General features: G+C 48.9%; 2 protein-coding genes across 8 annotated transcripts in view; one reads left to right on the top strand and one right to left on the bottom strand.

Annotated features, from left to right (window-relative positions):
- Positions 1-1,656, bottom strand: part of EIPR1 (EARP complex and GARP complex interacting protein 1) — a 120,332-nt gene extending 118,676 nt beyond the window's left edge. Inside the window, exon 1 of one of the 3 annotated variants that reach the window (XM_077844262.1) lies at positions 1,480-1,656. In XM_077844262.1, the coding sequence (XP_077700388.1) occupies positions 1,480-1,521 (42 nt within the window). In that variant the 5' untranslated portion in view covers positions 1,522-1,656. The remainder of the gene's footprint in view (positions 1-1,479) is intronic. The other 2 variants (XM_077844261.1, XM_077844263.1) reach the window with 2 other exon arrangements.
- The window catches only part of TRAPPC12 (trafficking protein particle complex subunit 12), an 84,340-nt gene continuing 62,278 nt past the window's right edge, over positions 453-22,514 (top strand). The window contains exons 1-3 of one of the 5 annotated variants that reach the window (XM_077844259.1): positions 453-571; positions 11,639-12,844; positions 21,302-21,418. In XM_077844259.1, coding sequence (XP_077700385.1) covers positions 11,645-12,844; positions 21,302-21,418 — 1,317 coding nt within the window. In that variant the 5' untranslated portion in view covers positions 453-571; positions 11,639-11,644. Of the gene's footprint in view, positions 572-4,027; positions 4,198-4,679; positions 5,141-5,197; positions 5,368-11,638; positions 12,845-21,301; positions 21,419-22,514 lie in introns of those variants that run through there. The other 4 variants (XM_077844256.1, XM_077844257.1, XM_077844258.1 and 1 more) reach the window with 4 other exon arrangements.

Genomic DNA, 22,514 nt, shown 5'->3' with positions numbered 1-22,514 from the left:
CTCATTTAACTTTCCTAACGGCCACAGGGGATCCAGGTTCGTTTTCCCATTTTATTGGCAAGGAATCTGAAGCCCAAAGTTACATAGACAGGAAGTGGTGAAGCCAGGACTGAAAGATTTTAGTTATGAGAGAGAGAGAGGGAGAGAGAGAGAGGGAGAGCACACACATGAGCAGGGCAGGGGCGAGGAGGGAGAATCTCGAGCAGACTCCCCCACAATCGGGTTATCAGGTCCTTCACGAGGCGGTGCTCTGGGCTTCTGGTCTCCGCATCTGTCCGTAGGCGCCTTCAGGTCCTCGGAGGAGCTGAGGCCAACCCAGGGCGGCCCCCCCACCCCCCTCGGTGCACAGCCCTCCGGGTGCCCCCATCCACCCCCACCCACTGCACGTGCACGCCCGCGCCAGCGCTCACCCGGCCGTGTGCTGAGCACCTGCCGGGCAGGGCGCCCGGGGAGCAGGCCGCGCGCACAGCACAGGACAGACACGGGACGACAGCGGAGGGCGAGGGCCCGCCTCCCCCAGGACGGTCACCCAGCCGCGGCCACGGGAGGCCTCAACGTTAGGGGAAGCTGGGTGAGGGGTGCGAGACAACTTTCCCGTTATCCCTGCAACTCCTGTCCAAGTTACACCCCACCTCCCCCTCCTCCTCCCCCACCCTCAACACCCACAGAGGCGGGGCCGGCCTCCGGGAGGCCTCCAGGAACCCAGCGCAGGAGGAAACCTACACAGGCAGGAACCCGGGTGGGCGCGGCCCAGCAGCCCCCAGCCAGGAGGGGGGAGGGGGGCCCAGGCCAGAGAGAGGAGGGGGCAGGGGAGGGGGGGAGGAGGGGGAGGAGGGGAGTGAGGGCCAAGGCCCCAGAGGGGAGGGGCGGGGGCGGGGGGGGGCGTGGAGGAGGGGCAGAGGGGAGGTGGAGGAGGGGAGAAGGGGACAGGGGAGGGGAGAAGGGGATCTGTGAGGGGGGCCAGGGAGCCAGGGGCCAAGGCCCAGGAGAGGAGGGGCAGAGGGGGGTGCAGGAGGGGAGGAGGGGACAGGGGAGGGGGGAGGAGGGACGAGGGGATGGGGGGCGCCGAGGCACGGGAGAGGAGGGGCAGATGGGAAGGGAGAGGAGGGAGGAGGGAGGAGGGGGTGGGGGTGGAGGCCGCGGGAGAGGAGGAGCGGGGGGGGGGGCGGAGGAGGGGAGGAGGGGACGGGGGAGGGGGGGCCGAGGCCCGGGAGAGGAGGAGAGGGGAGAGAGGAGGGGAGAGGGGAGGGGGGAGGGGGGAGGGGGAGCGGGCGGGTCGAGGGGAGCGGAGGCCGCGGGGGCAGAGCTGCGGCGGGGGGGGGGCGCCCCAGCGGGGGGGACGTGGGCACCGGCGCCCACCGCCCCGCACCCGCCCGGGGCCCACCCGGCGCCCAGCTCGGTGCCGCCCCGCGCCCGGCCCGCGCCCGCCTCGGTGCCCGCCCCGCCCCACGCAGGCCCGCGGGCCCGCCGGGGACGCACCTGGAACTCCAGCCCGTAGATGACCGGCGCGTCGTCCTCCATGCCGCGGCCGCCCCGCGCGCCAGGCCTGTCGGTCCGGCGGGCGCGCCCCTAGCTCAGCGCCCATTCATTCCCCCGCGCCCCCCGCGCCGACCGGGAGCCTTTCGGGCCCAGCGCGGCTCCCGTCGGCCTCACTTCCTGTTTTCCTGCTGCGTCATCGGGACGCTCCTCCGCGGCGGCCAATGACAGCGGCGCCCGGCGCGTGCGCATGCCCACTTGACTGCATCCGGGGCCTCCACCTTGCGGGCCGCCGGTGGAGCGCGGGCGGGGAGGGGCGGAGCGGGGGTCGGGGATGGAGGGCGGCGGCGGGGCGCTGGGGAGCGGGGCGGCCGGTGGGCGGGCGGGCGTCGGTCCTCCGCCGCGCTCCCCGGGGCCAGCGGTTTGCTGGCCGTGGTGCTCGGCGGCGCCAGGCGGACCGCGGTCCCGGCGCCGCCCTGGAGCTGTCCGCCCGGACCCCGAGCCGAGCGTAGCGCGCGCACTTGAGAAATGCCAGGCCGCAGACCTCACCTGAGGGCACCGACGTGAAGGCTGGGGAGCGGGGTGCGCGCCCGAGCTCCGCGCGGATCCCCGAGGCCGGGCCGAAGCTCGCGCGGGCGGCAGGCAGCCAGCACCCAGGGGGCGGAGCGGGGGCTGGGAAGACCCGGGGCGCCCGGGCCCTCGGGGCGGCCGTGGGGGACCCGCGTACACCGCTCTCCCGAGCTGCCTTCCCGGGCGGTGTCCTGACACGCGGAGTCCCAGGACGCCGCAGCACAGCGCGCTTCGCCAGGCCGAGCCCCGCTGCTCTCCAAGACCACCCCCCTCACCGACTGTGCGGCCCTGGAACTTTCCCTTCAGCCCCTAATCCATCTTCACGACGAATGGCCCGGGTCCGAACGACGTACATGCAAAAGATGCCCAACGTCGCTGATCATCAGGAAGAAGCCGATCAAAACCACAGTGAGCTGTCACCTCGCACCTGTCAGGATTGCTAGTCTCGAAAGTCAAAAAGACAGCAAGCGTTGGCAGGAAACGGAGGAATTGAAGCCTTATACGCTGTGGATGGGAACGCAAACTGGTGCAGCCACCGTGGACAGCAGTGTGCAGGATCCTCGAAAAGTTAAAAAATGGAACTACCGTGTGGTCTAGCAATCCCTCGTCCGGGAGTCAAAGGAAGCAAAGTCACCGTGTCAAAGAAACGTCTGCACACTCATGTCCATTGCAGCTTTATTCACAGTAACACGGAGGCAACCTAGGTGTCCATAGATCCAGGAGTGGATGGACAGTGTGGCACAAGTGGGTGCCCCCTCCACACACACATACACAGAATGGAATATTATTTAGCCTTAAAAAGGAAATCCTGCCATTGGAGACCATATGGATGAATCTGCAGGACATTCTGTTAAGTGAAATAAGCCAAACACAGAAAGACAAATACTGCATGAGTATACATACATACAAAATACAGAAAACAAACAAAACAAATATGTTTGGACTCATTGTAGGAGCACTGGTGCTTACCAGAGGCTGGGGGTGCAGGGATAGGAGAGAGAGTGATCAAAGCATACAACTTTTCAATTATAAGGTGAATACGTTATGCAGACCTGATGTACAGAACGATGACTACGTTTAATAATAAGATATCCTATCCTTGAAATTCTAGAGAGTATGTCTCAAGTGTTTTCATCACATACCCACAAAAAAGATAACTGACTGGGACCGTGGTTATGGAATTTGCTCCATTGTGGTATTCATTTCACAATGTATACCTGGGTCAAAACATTCTATTGTAAACCTCGAATATATAGTGTATATGTCAAAAAGAAAAAAATGGGGATCCCTGGGTGGCGCAGCGGTTTGGCGCCTGCCTTTGGCCCAGGGCGCGATCCTGGAGACCCGGGATCGAGTCCCACATCGGGCTCCCGGTGCATGGAGCCTGCTTCTCCCTCTGCCTGTGTCTCTGCCTCTCTCTCTCTCTCTCTCTGTGTGTGACTATCATAAATAAATTTTAAAAAAAATTTAAAAAAAAAAAGATTTAAAAAAAAAAAAAAGAAAAAAATGTAATCACTGCTGAAAAGAAGACAGAAATGGGTTTTCCCTGCTGTGTCCTAGTGCCCTGCCAGTCACAGCTAAGCTTCAGCAGATACCTGTTGGGAGAATACAGTGAATACAGTGAAATCAAGGGAGCAGAGGCACGGCTGGAGGATCCGATTCACTGCCTCCAATTGCCTGAGGTCAAGTTGTGGCGCTAGGAGAATGCAGTCTTCCTCCTCCTGGATTAAATCTACCCACATATGATAGGTACTATTACTGCCATCTTTATGGTTAGTGTTATTACACAAGTCGTACAGGTGCACAGAAGGAAAAGTAGAGAATACCGATAGGCATAAACGTTCCAAGTAGTATTTTTGGGTGCTTTGGCTACCACCTGCCCCTAGGAGGCCACCTAGCCCCGCCCATTGCCCCGCCCCATGCCCCTAGGGGCGCAGGCCCCGCCCACCACCGCTCGAACCGGAAGCGCGCTGGGCGGCCGGCTCGCACTGGGCATGCGCGGAAGCGGTCCGCACGTCCGGCGCGCGCAGGCGCCCAAGCCCCAGGCAGCGCCGGGTCCAGTTTTCCCTTCCGGTTTCCATCCACCTTCTCCGCGGAGTCCTGTTCCCGCTGCAGGTGACCCGCTCCCCAACCCCCGGGGGCAGGGGGCAGGTGAGACTCAGGGCCTGGAATGGGGGGGGCTGGTCGTCCGTAAGCGCAGCCCCGCCGCCCTGACCCCCGCCCCTCCCGGGGGACGCTCCTCCCTGGGTCCCCGCCTGGGTCGGGGCTCGTCCCTGGGTCCCCCCCGGGGCGGGGGCTCATCCCTGGGGCTGTGCCGCGGGGAGGGAGGGTCCCCCCGTGTGTGCAGCCTGAGCTCCTGGGGGCTCGTCCCTGGGTCCCCTCTGAGGGTAGGAGGGCTCGTCCCCTGGAGTCTCCCCGCGGGTGCTGCCCCCTGACATCTCCGGGGAGCCCTCGTGCCCGTGGGGCCGCAGCACTCAGTGAGCGGCTGCCCCTGGATTGCTGTCCTGTCGCCAGATGTGACCTGCCCGGCCCAGCCCTGGGGTTGGGACAGTGAGTGCTGCTGTTGGTGTGGAAGTGGATGTTGCCTGTCACCCCCCGTCCTGACCCTTCCAGAGCAGTAGGGTGTGTACTTGTGAAGCCTGAAAACACTTACTTTAAAAGAAGAGAGAGGCTGAGACGCGTGTGTGCCTCTCGCTTGACCACAAACGTTCAGCCCAGTGGCACTGGACTAGCTTCCACCCTCCGTGGCTGCCGGAAGATGCCGTGTCCTTGTATCCGAGTACTCTCCTCCTGGCTTCTTTCCATGAATTCGGGACAGTGCAGAGTGACCCCTGAGCCCAGCCCACCGTGTGGGGCGGCAGCGGGAGAGCGGAGTGCCGGGAGGGACATTTAGTGAAGGCAGGGTCTTCACTGTGTCCTCACGTCCTGAGATGTCCCACGGGATCCTCCCGAGTCCAAGGCAGCGAGTCACCTCTGTGCTTCCTTATTAAAGTCATCGTTCCTGTACTGTACAAGTAGCTCCGTGGGGTTTGGACGTGCCCTGTGCAGTGGTTCCTGTTGAATATGACCCCAGTTTACAGACTGGGAAAGCAAGGTGAAGAGATTAAGTCATTTTTCAAAGGTCACTTATAGCAGTGAAGCCAAGACACAAGCAGTAATTCACAGCTTGCGTTCAGTCCTCTAGTCTAACTCACCTCCGCTGCTCTGGACCATGATCCGTCCTAGCAGCCTTCCAAGGAGACAAAAGGCAGAAACCTGCCGGCATCAAATACTGACAGCATGCCTTTGGCCCCATCATTTGGTTTTCTCTGCGTAATGGAGGTAATAGTGGTACTTTATAAGTTGGTCCTGAGGATTAAGTAAAATAATTAGTGTCAAGTGCTTGATCTGTAGTGGGTGTTCTTTACATGGGGGCTTTTGTAAGTATATGCTAGTTAGATTTCCACAACATGGCATATGTTTTCATGGAAATAGGGTTTACATTATTGCAATCTGGTAAAAGATTTATAATTCCAGCCTCACGTCCAGAAAGGGAACCTGAACGACTGTAGTTTGAATTGTTCTTAGTGAATTGTTCTTAATGAAATTCCAGTTCTCAAATAATCACCTAAAGTCAGTACTTAAGAACATTCGTAAGGTGGGACACCTGGGTGGCTCAGTCGGTTAAGCATCTGACTCTTGATTTCAGCTCAGGTCATGATATCAGAGTTGTAGGATTGAGCCCCGGTAGGGCTCCATACTGGGCATGCAGCCTGCTTGAGATTCTCTCTCTTCCTCTCCTTCTGCTCCCCCAACCCTGCTCATTTGTATTTTTGCGCTCTCTCTCTCTCTCTCTCTCTCTCTCTGTGTGTGTGTGTGTCTCAAAAACAAAAACAAGGGGCACCTGGATGGCTCAGTGGTTTAACATCTGCCTTCGGCTCAGGGTGTGTCTGGGGTCCAGGGATCAAGTCCCACATCAGACTCCCCACAGGGAGCCTGCTTCTCCCTCTGCCTGTGTCTCTGCCTCTCTCTGTGTCTCTCATGTCATGAATAAATAGATAAAAATCTTTTTAAAAATGATCATAAAGTATTAAGGACATCATGCAAAGCCCACTCACCTGAACATAATGTCCACTCTCTCTGCTAGCATTTTGATGCTAACATAAGCTAAAAATTATGTCTATGATTTAATAAAATGATTAAGCTGATAATTGAAATAATGATTTATATTTCACAGGAATCAAAAACAAATACATGTGCTTTTCCCTTTTTTAATGTGAAATATAAAGACCACATGTAGCATTCATGGAAGACGTAACGATCAAATGCAAACCTTACCCAGTCTGCCCACCAGCAGAAGAAATGGACAGTTGCCAATGGCTTGTTCATGTGTCCCTCCCTAATCAAACCTTCTCTTGCCACCACCTCCAGCCCTCTCCCCAAATGAATTGCGTATTATCATCACCTTGCTTTTGCACTTGTATTCCTACAACAGTATATTTAATTTACAAGGTTTTGAACCTTATGCAGAAAATCATGCTGCTTATTTTTCTACTCATTCTTTGTTGCAAAATTAGATTTGTGAAGTTCAAACACTGATGTGTTAAATATAGCACGGTTGATTTGTTTTACACTTGATGCTCCATTTTTAATATACTATTTATTGTGTCTATGGGCCCATAGACACAATATGGGCTTGTTTCCGGGTTTGTTTTTTTTTTTTTTTTTTTTTTTAATCTTTGGGAGAGGACAGGTATTTTATTTAAAGTTGCTGTTTATAAGCATTCACAGTTCTAGCTTATGGTACCATGTGAGGAGTTCCTCTGTGATACATAGGTCATAGAACTGTTTATTGTCTTAACCAGTACTCTTGAGAGCTCAAAGAGGTACTTAATTTTACAGTAACCGTGGGTGTGCAATGGAAGTGTCCTAGAAAAATTAAAATGTATGGCTTGAGTCACAGGAAACATGCTTGTGGAATGTGTGTCCCTCTCAGCCTGTTCAGATCTTTGGCCTATTTTTCTGTTGCGTCATTTATTATCCTGTTGAGTTACAGGAATGTTTTATGTATTCTTGATATTAAGAAATCTGACAGTACCAAGTGTAGGTGAATGTGTTGAGCAAGAATACTTTCGCACTGCTACTACGTATGTAAATTGGTACAAATACTTAGGAAGGCAATTTGACGTTTTCTAGTAAAGATGAAGAGATGGATTCTCTATGACCCAACATACACACAATGTTTGATAACGTGCTAAACAAATTTACACGTGTACACCAGGAGACATGTACAAGAATATTCTCGATGGCACCATTTGTACTATCAGAAACCTAAAAATACCTCAGGAGTCCATCAGTGGTAGAGGGAAAATTAAGCCAAAAACTGAAAAATCTAAGTAATGTGTTAAGGAAGTAAATATGTGGAAAATTAAAGAAAAACAAGAGTATGACAAATTTCAGGATAGTACCCCAAAGGGGGTGGGAAGTAAATATTAGAGTGTCTCGGTCACTTGTTATAAATACTGTTTTGTATCCACTCAAAATTTGTTAAAAGCTTTTTATAGAAATTGCACCTTTAGAAGAGAAGGGGAAGACTACAAGAAAAGAACCTTCTAAGGTCTCCTGCTGAGAAAAGAAAATGTATACGTGAACTCTTCCTTTCTGTCCAGGATCTCTCCATCCTCCCAGCACCGTATTTCTTTTTGCCTCGTGTACGTGTGTTAACTACCTGGCTTTATCTGTGTGTCACTCCCTGGAACACGGGAGTACCGAGTTACCCTGGGACCTAAGATGCTGAAACATGCCCTGAGTAATGGCTCCTGGTTTGCAGGCCATTTCAACACACCCCTTTGGCCGTGGTTTTTAATAAATATGTAGCTTATATTCAGAAATTGAGATCAGGGCACCTGCTGAGCTCAGTCGGTTGAGCGTCTGCCTTCGGCTCAGGTCATGATCTCAGGGTCCTGGGATCGAGCCCCACATCCCACTCTGCACTCAGCAGGGAGCGTGCTTCTCCCTCTCCCTCTGCCCCACCCCAGTTGCCTGTTTTCTCTCTCTCTCTTGAATAAATAAATATATTTTTTAAAAGAAATTATGATTAATAATATAATTTTTACTCTGGAGTGGACAGGATCTTTGTAAACTTTATCACTAGGAAACATTGATTTTTCTAATTCAGTTTGGATTAGAAACAAAGTTTCTGAAGAAAATCAAAACATTGTTACAAACAAGCATTGATGTGAAAGAATGTTGATTTTTTTGCTTCCCTTTCTTCCTTTCAGAAGATTGTTACTTTAGAAACATTTTAGGTAAATTGGTAAACAATTGGCTGTGTCAGAGTTTTATCCTTTGCCTAGTTGCTCTGCAGAAAAGTTACATTTCTACTCTTGATAAAGTTCTCTCAGAACTCCCTAGGAAATGTCATTTCTAAAAATCTGCCTATTTCATAGACTTTTAAAAAAAAAATCAGTTTCAATTTGTTTCTTTAATTACTGCTGAAGCAGTTGTTTCTTGCTATAAGTATCCAATCCACATAATGAGTGGATCTTGCATAGTGATTCGCTTTCTCTTATTCCAGTGTCTTGTGGGAAGTAGCTCAGCGTTGTCTGTGGACAGTCTTTCCTACGATATCCCCATTTTTGTCTGTCTCTGTAGCTAATACACATAAGTTAACTTTGGCAGTTATTTCTGTTTAAGAGTAGAACTTTCTCCACCTTTCCCTGTATGTAAAGAAAACACTCTGATTTAGCCAGTTCTGATATTCTTTACCTTTTCCTGTAATTGTATCAGACCTTTTCTTGTATCCTACATTATTCTACAATTAACCATTAGTGTAGCATTGGAATTTCTGGAATTACAATCTGAACTGTGTTTTTTGTTTTGTTTTTTTGTTTTGTTTTGTTTTTCTTCTGAGAGGGGCTCAGAACCAGCAGTTGACCCAGCTGTGGTGACTGACATCTCCCAGGTACCAGGCACTGTGCTAGGGGCTGGGATAGTTCAGTCCTCATGAGGGTTAGTCAGGAAGGACCAAACTCCATTCCTGGAAGTGTCATTTACCACTAGAAGGTTTTTTTTAAGATTTTATTTATTAAAGAGAGAAAGCATGAGTGAGGGAAGGAGCAGAGGGAGAAGTAGACTCCCCACTAAGCAGGGAGCCCAATGCAGAAATTGGTCCCAGGACCCTGAGATAATGACCTGAGCCAAAGGCAGACACATCACCAACTGAGCCACCCAGGCACCCCCTACTAGTGATTTTATTCTTTTAAATATTTTAGTTTTTAGTAATCTCTGCACACAACATGGGGCTCAAGCCCACAACCCCAAGATCAAGAGTCATATGCTCTATGGACTGAGCCAGCCAGATGCCGCACTACCAATGATTTTGGATGAATTCCATCACTGCTCTGATTCTCAGTGTCCCCTTCTGTATATTAGGGCACTGATGGCATCTCGTTCAGCTACCATAGAGGTGAAATGAAGTCGTGCTTGTTCTTATGGCTTTCCTGCCCAACCTCTGTTTGCTATACAGAGAGGACCCAGGGGAAATCCCTACATGTGATGCCACATCCATTTTTTGATGTTCCCTAAGCAGCCTTCAATCCACCTTGCTGTGAGACATTACCAGAAGGAGCTTTTGTTCCTTCTTCATTTCAGGTTTGACTCATTTATAACTAATCAAATGAATATATAACAAATGAAAAATTAGTAACTGACTCTGCTGGACAAGAAACTCCTCTACTTTATCTACATTAAAGTCATCTTGTTTTTAGATTTCAGGATGACTAGGCTATAAAAAGGAAGGACAGCTAATTTGGAATACTGTGAAAGCGTTGACAAAAATACTCTCATCTAGAGACCAGTTAAGATAGTTTTTAAAGGTCAAGAAGGCATTTTTTTTCCCCAGAAAAACCCTCATCCTAATTGGACTTTGTTCATTGTTAAGAATAGAACTATACAGTAGGTTTTGCTCAAAAAGTTCTTCAAGTAAAGGAGCACCTTTTCTTTAGAGTTCAAACTCCTTGTTTCATTCTGTGGCCTCTACCATCCAGCGTGCACCTAGCGATTCAGCTTTAACCAGCCCTGGTTTCCCTGCTTACTAGCAGCACAGCTTTGAGCAAGCTACATGACCTCCCTGAGCATCAGCTTCCTCGTCTGCAAGATGAAGGAAATGATAGCAGTTGTATCACAGGGTTGTTCTGAGGACCAAGTAGGAACATATATGTAAGACCCTTACCATAGTGCCGAGGACAATGCATCGTAATAATTGATCTGGTTTGCTGTCATTAGCAGGGGTGAGCATGCCCCCCCCCGCCCCCGCCCGCCGTGAGTGGGCCTTTGTCAGTGTACAGTTTTTCTTTCTCTTCCATTCAGATAGATGGTGTCCCAGGGAGGATTAGGAGATTATTACAGGTTGGAGTGTCTTGGGGAGGCCTCATGGAAGAGAGGGTCTATAAGTGAGTCAAAAAGAACAAGTAGGGTTTAAAAGGCTGGAGACCTCAGCCCTGTTAGGATGGCTAGGATCAGCCAGGAAATAAGTGTCATCAAGAATGTGGAGAAATTAAAACCCTTGTGGACTGTTGCAGGGAATGTAAAATGGTGCAATGACTGTTTTCCATAAAACAGTTTTTTGGTCACTCAAAGCATTAAAAATAGAAGTGTTTGATTCAGCAATCCTACTTCTGGGTACATACCCAGAAGAATTAAAAGTAAGAACTCAGACATTTGTACACATGTGTTCACAGCAGCAGTCAGAGTAGCCAAAGGGTGGAAGCAACACAAGTGTTCATCAGTGGATGAATGTGTAAACAAAATGTTGTATGTATCTACAACGGAATATTATTCAGCCTTAAAAAAGAAGGAAATTCTGACAGGCTGTAACATCAGTGAACTTTGAAGGCAATATGCTAAATGAAGTAAGCCAGCCACAAAAGGGCAAATACCATAGTGTCCCACTCTTGTGAAGTACCTAAAGTAGTCACATTCATGGAGTTATAAAGTAGAAGGCAGTCATCGGCTGGCGGTGGGGACAGGGGTGCTGGGAAGTCATCGTTTATGGATACGGTGTTTCAGTTTTGCAAGATGGGAAGCGTTCTGAGGATGGGTGGTGGATGGTTGCACAACGATATGAATGCACTGGATGCAGCTTAACTGTAAACTCAGAAATGATTAAGATGGTTCTGTTACGTGTCTTTTACCATGATCAACCGATCAGTGGGTACCTGGAGAAATGGAGTCTTTTGAAATTTGAAGTTTTTGAATATATAACTGGAAAACATTTTTTAATAGACTTTATTTTTTGGAGCAGCTGTCAGTTCACTGCAAAATTGCACAGAAGGTTCAGAGATCTCCCGCATATCTTTGACTCTTCCGCCAAGCAGGACATCTGTTACCATCACTAAACTTGCATTGACATGTCATTATCATACAAAGTCCACAGTCCACATTCGGGTTCGCTCTGGGTGTTGTGTGTTCCGTGAGTTTGGGCAAATGTATAATGATGTGTATCCACCATTTGCTTCTTAAATTTAAGAAACGGTTTTAACAGGAAGGTTAAATCAGCTCAACAGTAAGATAGAAAACTGATGGGGTTGGTTCATATCTGTCTTTGCTGCAGGGGACCATGGAGAACGCTAATGGCACCGAGCAGAGCGGGACTGAGGACTCGCATCCGGCCCAGGAGCAAGCTGGGAGCACCACTCTGCAGGAAGAACCGGAGCAGCTGCTTTATCATGAGGAAACCATTGACCTCGGTGGAGACGAGTTCGGGTCTGAAGAGAATGAAACTATATCGGAAGATTCTAACAACTTTGTGGATAAGCTTAATGAGCACATGATGGAGAGCGTCCTCATCTCTGACTCCCCTAACAATAGCGAAGACGACACAGGTGACCTCGGCTGCTTGCAGGATGTAGTGGAGCCTGCAGAAGGCAACTCAGGTCCCAGACTGGAAAGCCTTGTGGATGAAGGAGCAGTGGACACCCTGAGCAACAACAGTGCGAGTGACGGGGAGGGGGTGTCTAAAGACATCTCTGACACGACCCCCGACTCTGAGCACAAAGAAGTCAAAAGTGTGCCCGCCTTGGGAGAGGAGGGTGCAGAGGACCTGGGCCCAAGGGATGAGAGCAGCCACCCAGAGGGACCAGGGTGCGCACCCCCTGCGAGGCAGTCCCCTCCCGCCGAGGAGCCCGTCCCAGTGTGCACTATTTTCAGCCACTCGCTTCCTGCCCGCTCCCAGCCACCTCTGCTCCTGCGGGACGGCTTCGAGTCCCAGATGGTGAAGTCCCCGAGCTTCAGTGGTGCCAGTGACACGGTGGCCAAAACCCCTCCCCAGGCAGTCCAGCCAAGCCCCAGCCTAAGTAAATTTTTTGGCGATCCGACCAACACTAATTCGTTGGCCTCAGACTTTTTCGATTCATTCACAACTTCTACTTTCATCTCCGTCAGTAACCCCAATGCCGGTTCTTCAGTTCCAGAAAAACTGTCTTCACTCTCGACCCCAGTGGGTGAGAGATCCCCAAGTGTTGCCGAGCCTTCTCACTCCCCGGGGATCGAAAAATCAGAATCCAGTATTTGCACAGCTTCCCTAGAAATTCCTCAGTCTCCAAAACCGTTTTCACAGATCCAGGCTGTGTTTGCAGGGAGCGAGGACCCCTTTGCCACAGCCCTGAGCATGAGCGAGATGGACCGCAGAAGCGATGCCTGGCTCCCTGGGGAGGGGACCAGGGACGTCCTGATTTCATTAGCAACCCAGCAGTACAGCACGGTGTTTGTAGACAAGGAGAGCCTCACCATGCCAGGCCTCAAGTTTGACAACATCCAGGTAGGTGCAGGACATCTGTAGAGGGGCGCTTGCGGCAGGATGCCTCAGGGGCCTCTTCGAGTTCCTCTCCGTCTCTTTCTCTTTTCCCTCACTCCCACCCCCCTCCCTCATATGTATGTCACATAAATACCTTTCAAGGACTGAAAATTTCTCATTTTGAACTCTGTGTTACGTCACTGGTTAATTTGGAACTCTGTTGATTTCCCTGATGTGATGATTTAAGGCACTAATCAGTCTTAGAAGTAACTGTCAGCCAGGTAGATAGTTACATCATACTTCTTTGATGTAGCTGCGAGCTTCTCATGGTTAGGTTGTTTGTGACATTTAACCTTCAACAAAAGATTACCTTTTTTTTTAAATCTGGGGAGTGTATTTGTTTAGCATATTATATCCCCAATGTAGAAAGAGTTTTTATAGACTCATTAAGAAAAATATGGATGGCCCCACAAAGTAACGAATCACAGAAATATTTCAGTGTTCTGTATAATAAATAACATAGAAAAGTTTAGTCTCGCAATCAGAGATGGTACGATTATCTCCATTTTCCATTATCTAATTAGGCATTTCATTCATGATTATTTCTCGCTTGCTAAAGCTTGGGAAAATAGCCTGCCTCAGGCAGCCCTGATGGGACCATAAATCAGTACAAACTTTTTTAAGTAAAATTTTTAAATCAACATCCAAATGTGCATATTATTTGATCCAGAAATCCCAGTCTTAGGAATTTTTTTTTTAAGAGTTTATTTATTCATGAGAATACACAGAGAGGAGAGAGAGAGAGGCAGAGACACAGGCAGAGGGAGAAGCAGGCTCCATGCAGGGAGCCCAAAGTGGGACTCGATCCAGGGTTTCCAGGATCACGCCTGGGGCTAAAGGCAACACTAAACCACTGAGCCACCCGGGCTGCCCAGGAATTTTTTTTATAAGGAAATAATGTCACTGGTATACAAATACCCAGCTTTTGGGATGCCTGTCAGAGTGTGGTTTATTATTGCAAAGCATCTAAAATAACCCAAAAGCCCATTGTCAGGAGGCTGTTTGAATACATTTGACTCCTCTTTAGGATGAAATATTTACATAGATATTAGCAATAATGATAGAACGGCACCTGGGTGGCTCAGTCAGTTAAGTGTCTGCCTTTGGCTCCAATCGGGATCTCAGGGTCCTGGGATTGAGCCTGGCATTGGCATCGGGCACCCTGCTCAGGGAGGAGTCTGTTTCTCCTCCTCCCTCTACCCCTCCTCTTCCTCCTCCCCTGCTCATGCACTGTCTTGCATGTGCACTCTCTCTTTCTCTCAAATAAATAAAATCTTTTTAAAAATAATAATGAATCTTTAAAAATAATGATAGAGCAGAATTTTTAATGAGGTTCATACTGTTAAATTTGAAAAACTGGATACGAGATGGCATCTGGCACACAGTACAGTAAGAACGTATATAAGTATGTGTAACACGTACCTATAAAATGAGTTCGTCCGATGTCGGCCACAGGTAGGATCATTAGTTGTCACACGGCTCAGTGTGTGTGCGTGGGCCCGCTCCAGCCCGGCTGCTGGCCTTGGGGCCTGCGCACGTCTGCCCTCCTGGAACTGTCTCCAGCAGCCCTCTCTGGTAAGCACATGGCCGGCCCTGCACACATGTGGCTGGTCAGGAAGCCCAGGGCGTGGGATGCATGGTGTGGCATTGGTGGACTTGTGAACCCTGGGAGAAGGGCCACGCCAGAGATGTGCAGCCGTTAGCTCTCTTCTAGGGATCTAGAAATTGGACCCTGTAGGCTTTGGATGGCAGTCTTGACCGAGTATTGAGGTACCAAACGCACATTTACTGTGCGGGTACTGTTCACCAGGCATTGTGCGGAGCTTACTTCTCCATTCTCTTAAGAGGAATGTACTGAACATAAGCTTACTTTTGCAGGATCTTGTTAAAGAATTCCAGTTATAGACTCTGAGTTTGGGGGATACTTGGACGTGCAGGATTTGATCTGTATACTCACAGATTCCTCCCCCACCATTCCCAGGCCCTGTCTGGATCCACTATACCTGGGGTGGGGGCGTTTGCTCTTCTGCTTCAGGTTTCTTCCCTCCTCCTCCCCCTTCCCCTTGTGGGGGACTTTGTGCTCTGCTGCTAAGTTCCTGGAACCTCAGTGGGACTGGCCTTTTGGCCCTTCCTTTCCAAACTATCTGTTGTTTGCAGTTTGCTTCTCCTACTGATTGTAATTCAGGGGAAAATTGAAGGTTTCCATGGAAATGACTTCACCTAGGGGTTCTGGGGTACATTGGGAAACATGTAGAGGTGCTTCGCTCCAATTGCCAAGAGGTCTGGGGTGAGCACATGGATGAGGCCAAGAATGCTAAATAGCCTGCAGGCTGGTTATTGTCGGACCAGAAAAATCGTGCTGGCCCAAATGGCAGTCATTCTTGGATCAGGAAACACAAGCCCTGGAGGTCGGGACCGGTTTCCCCTGGAGTGAATCAAATACAGAGCCCCTGTCATAGGTCCTCCCTTGCTGCCAAGCTTACCTCCACAGTTCCACGTGTCTACCCGTGAGGAAGTCAGGACCCTACACCAGTCAGCAAGGGTTACGGAGCTTCTGCCATCTGGGCACGGCGTGGAGAGGCCACCAGGACCTGAGGAGAGCACGGGGAGCCCTCCAGAGCCAGGGCAGAGTGCAAGGAGCCCTCCAGGGCCAGAGCAGAGTGCAGGGAGCCCTCCAGGGCCAGGACAGAGTGCAGGGAGCCCTCCAGGACCAGGGCTGAGTATGGGGAGCCCTCCAGGGCCAGGGCAGAGTGCAGGGAGCCCTCCAGGGCCAGGGCTGAGTACTGGGAGCCCTCCAGAGCCAGGACAAAGTGCAGGGAGCCCTCCAGGGTCAAGGGTAGAGTTCAGGGAGCCGTCCAGGGCACAGCGTTCCTTCTTTTCTTTTCCTTTCTGTCCTTGGAGATGTTTTCCATACCTCCTGCAGTTCCCAGTAATTGTTTTTGGGAACCTCATGGCAAATTGAAATTTGAACGGAGAATAGTTCCCAGAATACCTCTGGCTCTCCCACACCTGTGTCTCTTCCTTAGTATATTATCCTTCAAAGACCCTTTCATTCCCAAGACAGAAAAGAAAATATATGGTTAACCTTGAACGGACATGCTGTGTTTGTTTGCCCGAAGATATAAGGTTGGTTTCTCGATTAACTTTCTGTGCACACCAAGTGTTTAAAACCATCTTGGATTTGCCTTTTAATAAGCTCCTCCTTTGCCGCTGTTATTACTGCAGAATTGTTCATAATCAGCTTTCTAAAACACTTACATTTGATTTTTTTTTCCAAATTGCCTAATTAAAAATTACCTTCCTGAGGGATAAAACTTGAAAAGATTTTAATTTGTTTCTTTATGAGATGACATCTGTGGCAGTCGAAGCTAAGGTAGAAGCCTAAAGGTGAACGTGTAACACCTCTGTACTCGAGTGGCATCAGAAGGAAGACACAGCGTTTGCAGCTTATTACAGCTGCACATGATCTCTGTTCTCAAAAAAGTAAATGGAAAGTTTGTGGGGAAATGGTAGTTTAGAAATTCTCAGAATGGAAGTAGACAAACATTTGTATGATGCTTGTTCACTTAAGAGAGAGAAGAAAAAGGCAATAAATAAAATAGAAGCAGCAGAATTTCAGTGGTAAAGGTAACTGGGCGGTGAAGGGGAAGGAGATGCCCATGGCGGGCATCAGAATACTCCAGCCTGTGCTGTGGGACTAGAAACTGGCGCATGGACGTGGAGACTGGATCCTCCCACCTCCCTTTCTCATTCTCTTCCCCACTTCTTGCCTTCTCCTTCCCGCAATTTGGATCTCACAGGAATCTCCTCAGGGAAACCCAAACAATCCATGTGACCATTTTCCTGGGCCATTGCAGGTCCTGTGTCAGGAACCTCCAGGAAGCCAAAGGCCTACCTGTTCCTGCAGAGCTACCAGCTACAGATTTTCTCAGTTTTAATTAGTCTGCAAAAAGCATTTATTTCATCTTCACTTTTAAAGGTTATTTTTTTCTGGATATGCAATATGTTTACAGTGTAAAATTCCAGGTTTGTTTTTTTTCCATTCATCGTGTTAAAAATGCCCTTCCATCATGTTTTGGATGTGAAGTTTATAAAAATCTTTATTTTTGCTTTTCTGTGCCCATTGTACATGTTTTCCGCTGGTTTCTTTTAAGATTCCCAACTCTGTCTCCTCACCTCAGCAAGCTTGCCACGCTCTGCTTGGGACTCTTCACACTGTGCTCCAAATGTGCCTTTGAGTTCAAGAGTTCAAGTCCTCTGTCCCCTTATCTCAGACCCCAGCCCTCTTCTGTGTCTGAACACAATCGCTTCATCCCTTTTCTCACACTAGGACAGTCCAGTCTCAGTCACTCTGTAACAGACAGAAGCAGAAGTCACCGCCGCTACTTTTGTTCACCACCCTTGCAAAGGGTTCCTGAGCTCCTTTTGCTGAACTGAATTAAACCATGGGAGTGAGCCAGGGAAGTCGGGGGGAGGCCAGCCCAGGCCATTTTGTGGCGGCCTCACACTGTTTTTTCCCTGTTGAAGCATTCTCTCAAATTCTGATTTGTTTGGGCCTCACAAGAAAAGAGGGTTAGATTTGGTTTTGTTTTTACAGCTTCATGGAAATATAATTCACATGCCATACAGTTCACACATTCAACCTACAATTCACTGGTTTTTAGCATTTTGACAGAATTGTGTAACCATCACCATAGTCAAATCTTAGAATGTTTTTATCTCCCCAAAAGAAGCCCCAACCCCTTCAGACTCACTTCCCATCTCCCCCTCCCACAGCTCCAGGCAAGCACTAATCTCTGTCTGTGGAGTCTCCTATTCTAGGCATTAACTGCAAATGCAGTCATGCAACGTGTGGTCTTGCATGTCTGGCCTCTGTTACTTAGGATAAAGTTCTCAGGAGTCATCCATTTCGTAGCATGCATCAGTACATCGTTACTTGTTATTGTCAAATAATACTCCTGTTTATGACTTTCACATTTTACTTACCATTTATCCCTTGATGGACATTTGATTTATTTCTACTTTTTGGCTGTTGTGAATGATGCTGCTTATGAATATTCACGAACAAGTTTTTGAGTGGTCAAGTTTCCACTTCTCTTGGGTACATACCTCAGAGTGGAACTCCTGGGTTACATAGCAACTCTGGGGGTCACTTTTTTTTACAAAGATTAATTTATTTAAGAGAGAGAGCATGTGTGCACATGTGCAGGAGCAGGGGAGGGGCTGAGGGAGAGAATCTCAGGCAGACTCCCCGATGAGCGCAGAGCCTGATGCAAGGCTCCATCCCAGGACCCTGAGATCATGACCTGAGCCAAAACCAAGAGTCGGACACTTAACCGACTGAATCACCCAGGCGCCCCTGGGGTTCACATTTTAAGGACTGTCCAGACTATCTTCCAAATGGCACCATTTTACATTCCACCAGACGGGGGTTTTGCTTTGTTTTTGTTTATTTGATGTGTTTGTTTGGGTGGTTTTGCTTACCCTGGGAGAGAGCAAACACTGGAGCTTCTCCGTAGGAGCCGTGGCAGAGAGCAGAAAGCGCCTTGTGTGCTGGGTCAGGCGCAGGGGCTGCCGTCTCTTCAGCACCACTGCCCCACAACCATTGTGTCTTCTGGTTTCCCAGACAGTAAAGCTTATATGCTATGAATCAGCTGCTCTGGTTTCCGTTTTGTCTTTGTCCATTAAAATCAAGAAGGGACTGCGGAACTGTCCCCACACTGCAGGGGGGTGGCAGCCCACAGCCATCTGTGAGCTGAGATCAGCCACTTGCTCTTGCATAAACACGTCTGACGGGTGAGAGGCAGACATCCTCCCCATTGCCTGCCCGAGTCCTGGCTCATTCCCCTGCCATCTCCCCACATTTCCTGCTCTGGCTTTGGATGCGCTGGTCCCTCACCTAAGAGTTTGCTGATTTGAAGGGCCCAAGGGTTCCAGGTGGGTGCCATCCCAGGTGCAGCAGCATACCTCTCAGAAAAATGCTGTCATGGGGGGGGATGTTTGATCTCCTCTCTCCAGTGGCCATCAGAGGATGGGCAGGTAGGTGCCATGGCCCCTGTGCCGTAATCACCTCCAGCTTAGTGACACATTTTATCACATCCCTGGGCTTTCATAGGTGAGATGTTTCTTAGTCATGCACACGCTCATGTATCAGGAACTTCCATGCTAACGAAATTGTTAACCAACAGAGAATTTTAAGGGCAAAAGATTTTTGCAGAGTCGTCTAATTAACAGAATGTTGCAAGGATGGAGAAGTTAAATTGGTCCTCCCTCTGCTGCATCGAGATGTGATTTTGCCCTTTCCCTGTTCGCAGCTCCTCCCACTCAGATAAAGCCCTTTGTCTGGTAGGAGTTGCATTCCTGCAAAGCTTTATGGAGCCATATGGCTGAGCTCTTTTTATTCTGCCCTTTAATTGTCCCCCCTAGACCAGTTAGCCCTTCTGTGGCTCCAGCATTTGAAGCACTTCACCTCACTCTGAAAGCGAAAACATCATAAAGCTGCTGTTTCTCAGTTTTCGCTGCCCTGTAAGTGAGAGGTGTGGCTCAACCTCTTAGCCAGAACCAGACTGGTGACCTGGAACCCCCCCCTGCCAAGGCCACTGCTCCCCCTTTATCAGTGGAAGGGAAGCCGCAGCCCCCCACAGTACCTTTCAGCCTCTCCTGCATGCACCGTCCACCTGGTGGTGCTTTTTAAGTGTCCCCACTCTGGACGATAACAAAAGATTAGCTTTGCCTATGTGTATGCCAAGGGTAGGAAACAATAGGAAGGGACCTGGGGTGTTGTGAAATGTGCAGGGAACACACCCACACTTATTTTCTGTCTGTCCTCTCTGGCTGTGTATGTGTTCAGTGGCCCCTGCAGGATTAGCACTCACTGGCCTGCAGCTGAAAGCAGACCCTTTGCTCACGGGGATGGAGAGGTTTTTCATTCACCAGCACCGCCCACCCCCCCCCACCCCCCCAGGTTGGATTTCTCCCTGGCCATTGCAGCCATCGGTAATCCAGCCTCTCCTGGCACCTTGCCCTCTGCCCTCACCCTTCCATCATCCCTTTATGTTCTGTTCCACTTTTTTTTTTTTTTATCTAGGCATAATTAACACATCATATACCAATTTCAAGTGTGTAGTTGAATACATTGCAAAATAGTCACCACGTAGTTAACATCCCTCACCTTACATAGTTACAGAATTACTTTTCTCCTGACAATAACTTTTAGGATATACTCTTTTAGCAAGTTCCAGATATGCACCTCAGTATTATTATGGTTGCACTGCTGTACATTAATCCCCAGGACTGATTTACTTGATAAGTGAAAGGTTGCATCTTTTGACCACCTTTCCCGTTTGGGCCACCACCACTTCCCACCCCTGCCTCTGGCTGCCACCAGTGTATTCTCTGCGCCTGTGAGCTTGTTTGGCTTTTTGGGTTTTGCTTTTTTAAGATTCCATCTAGAAGTGAGATCCTACAGGATTTGTCTTTGTCTGGCTTACTTCATTTAGCATAACGCCCTCAGGATCCATCCACATTGAAACCAATGACCAGATTTCATTCTTTTCTCTCTCTCTTTTTTTTATTATTTGTTTATTTATTCCTTCTTTTCTCATGGCTGAATAATATAGCACTGTGTGTGTAGGCTAGTCCTCCTTTATCCGTTCACCCGTGCATGGACACTTAGCCGGTCTCCACGTCCTGACTGTGAACACGGGGGTGCAGACATCTTTTCAAGTAAATGTTGTTATTCCCTTGCATTAAGTTCTCAGAGGTAGAAGTGCAAGATCGTAGGGTGGCTCTGTGCTGACCCTCTGCGAACCTTCATCCGGTCCCACCACAGCTGCCCCATCCTTGTTCTTGGCAGCCATGCGGGGGCCTCCTCATCCACAGCCTCTCCAGCGGCCTTCCCTTCTGCACTGTGGGGCCTGCCCTGCTGTCTCTATGGCCCCGACTGCAGACTGCAGGGCATCTAACCTGGGGAGTCAGACTGTGGAGCAGGAGGCCCGTGTGTACCCACAGCCTGGCCGAGGACCTGCGGGGGTGGACAGTGCTTCTCTCCCCACCGCAGCACCCCCCCGCCCCGACCATGGGCAGGAGTAGCATACTGGTGGCCTCAGAGCCAGGGGCCACCCAGAGCTCCCCACCCCACCCCATCCCCTCCCCAGCTTGCTGTGTCTCTCATATAAGCCTGGTCCAAGTGGTGGTAATCCACCCCTTCTCTGAAAGAAGAAAGAGCAATTCTAAAATACACATTTTATTAAAGGTTGTGATGTTGGAGCATCTGGGCAATTGAAGTTTTACTATACTGTAACCACATTTTAACCTCCGTATACCAATGGAGAAAAAAATTTCATTTAGTTACAGGTTCTGGTTTGCTGAGTTTAATTAACATTTTATTGTCTTGACGTATTTTTCTTACATTCCTTCAAGGGGGATGCAGTTAAAGACCTGATGCTTCGCTTCCTGGGTGAGAGAGCTGCGGCAAAGAGACAGGTCTTAAATGCCGAGTCCGTAGAGCAGACTTTTGTTGGGTTGAAACAGCTCATCGTAAGTAATGAAGTGTTTGATTTCAATATTGTTTTTTTTTTATAAGTGCTGCCTTTTTTCATAGTATTTTCCTTACAGTTAATTACTTTGAATGTATTTTCTAAAGCCCTTGCATGTAAATAAAATTTTGTTGAATTAGATACCAATGCTGTGCAGCAGAAAAGCATATTAGCATACTTTGAATTTAAGGTCAATTAGTTTAAAACCCATTATTTTATTTTATTTTTGTTTATGTATTTTTTAAAGATTTTATTTATTTATTCATGAGAGACACAGAGAGAGAGGCAGAGACACAGGCAGAGGGAGAAGCAGGCTCCCTGCAGGGAGCTCGATGTGAGACTCGATCCTGAAACTCCGGGATCACATCCTGAGCTGAAGGCAGACATTTAACCACTGAGCCACCCAGATGTCCCAAAAATCCATTATTTTAAATGATCAAGTTTCTTGAAGCAGAATATACTTTGATTAAAGATGCTCCATCAAATGCAATAACTAAAGATAAGTAATTTTTTATGTTGTTTTTTTTTTTTTTTTAATACTCTGTTTTCTCCACTTGGTATAAAAGGTTTATTATTGAGTGGGTGGGTACACCAAAAATGCATACAGAAGTCTTTGTTCTGCACTTCTACATTCAAGAGTAAATGTGACTATCTAGGTAGAGATGCATTCTCAAATACTGATAGGAAAATATTAAAAGGCATAAAATATTAATAGGAAACTCTGAACTGCAGGCATGTTAACACGAATGGGTAGATGTTTCTGGTGGTCTTTGAACCCCTGGAAACTGTACACCCCCACAATTGCGTTTTCCTTGGTACCTTTTTTTTTTTTTTTTAAAGATTTTATTTATTCATAAGAAACACAGAGAGGAGAGAGAGAGAGAGAGAGGCAGAGACACAGAGGGAGAAGCAGGCTCCACGCAGGGAGCCCAACTCAGGACTCGATCCCAGGTCCCCAGGATCACACCCTGGGCCAAAGTCAGCGCTAAACCCCTGAGCCACCCAGGCTACCCCTCCTTGGTACCTTTTATCCTATTTACAGAAGTATGTGTCCTCAGAAAAGTAACTAAGAATCACTTGTTTAGGTGGTTAGCAGA

Source organism: Canis aureus, chromosome 12, assembly GCF_053574225.1.
Source record: "Canis aureus isolate CA01 chromosome 12, VMU_Caureus_v.1.0, whole genome shotgun sequence".
Classification (NCBI taxonomy): domain Eukaryota; kingdom Metazoa; phylum Chordata; class Mammalia; order Carnivora; family Canidae; genus Canis; species Canis aureus.
Note: the sequence above shows the minus strand (reverse complement) of the source record. Positions and strands in the feature narration are given on the sequence as shown.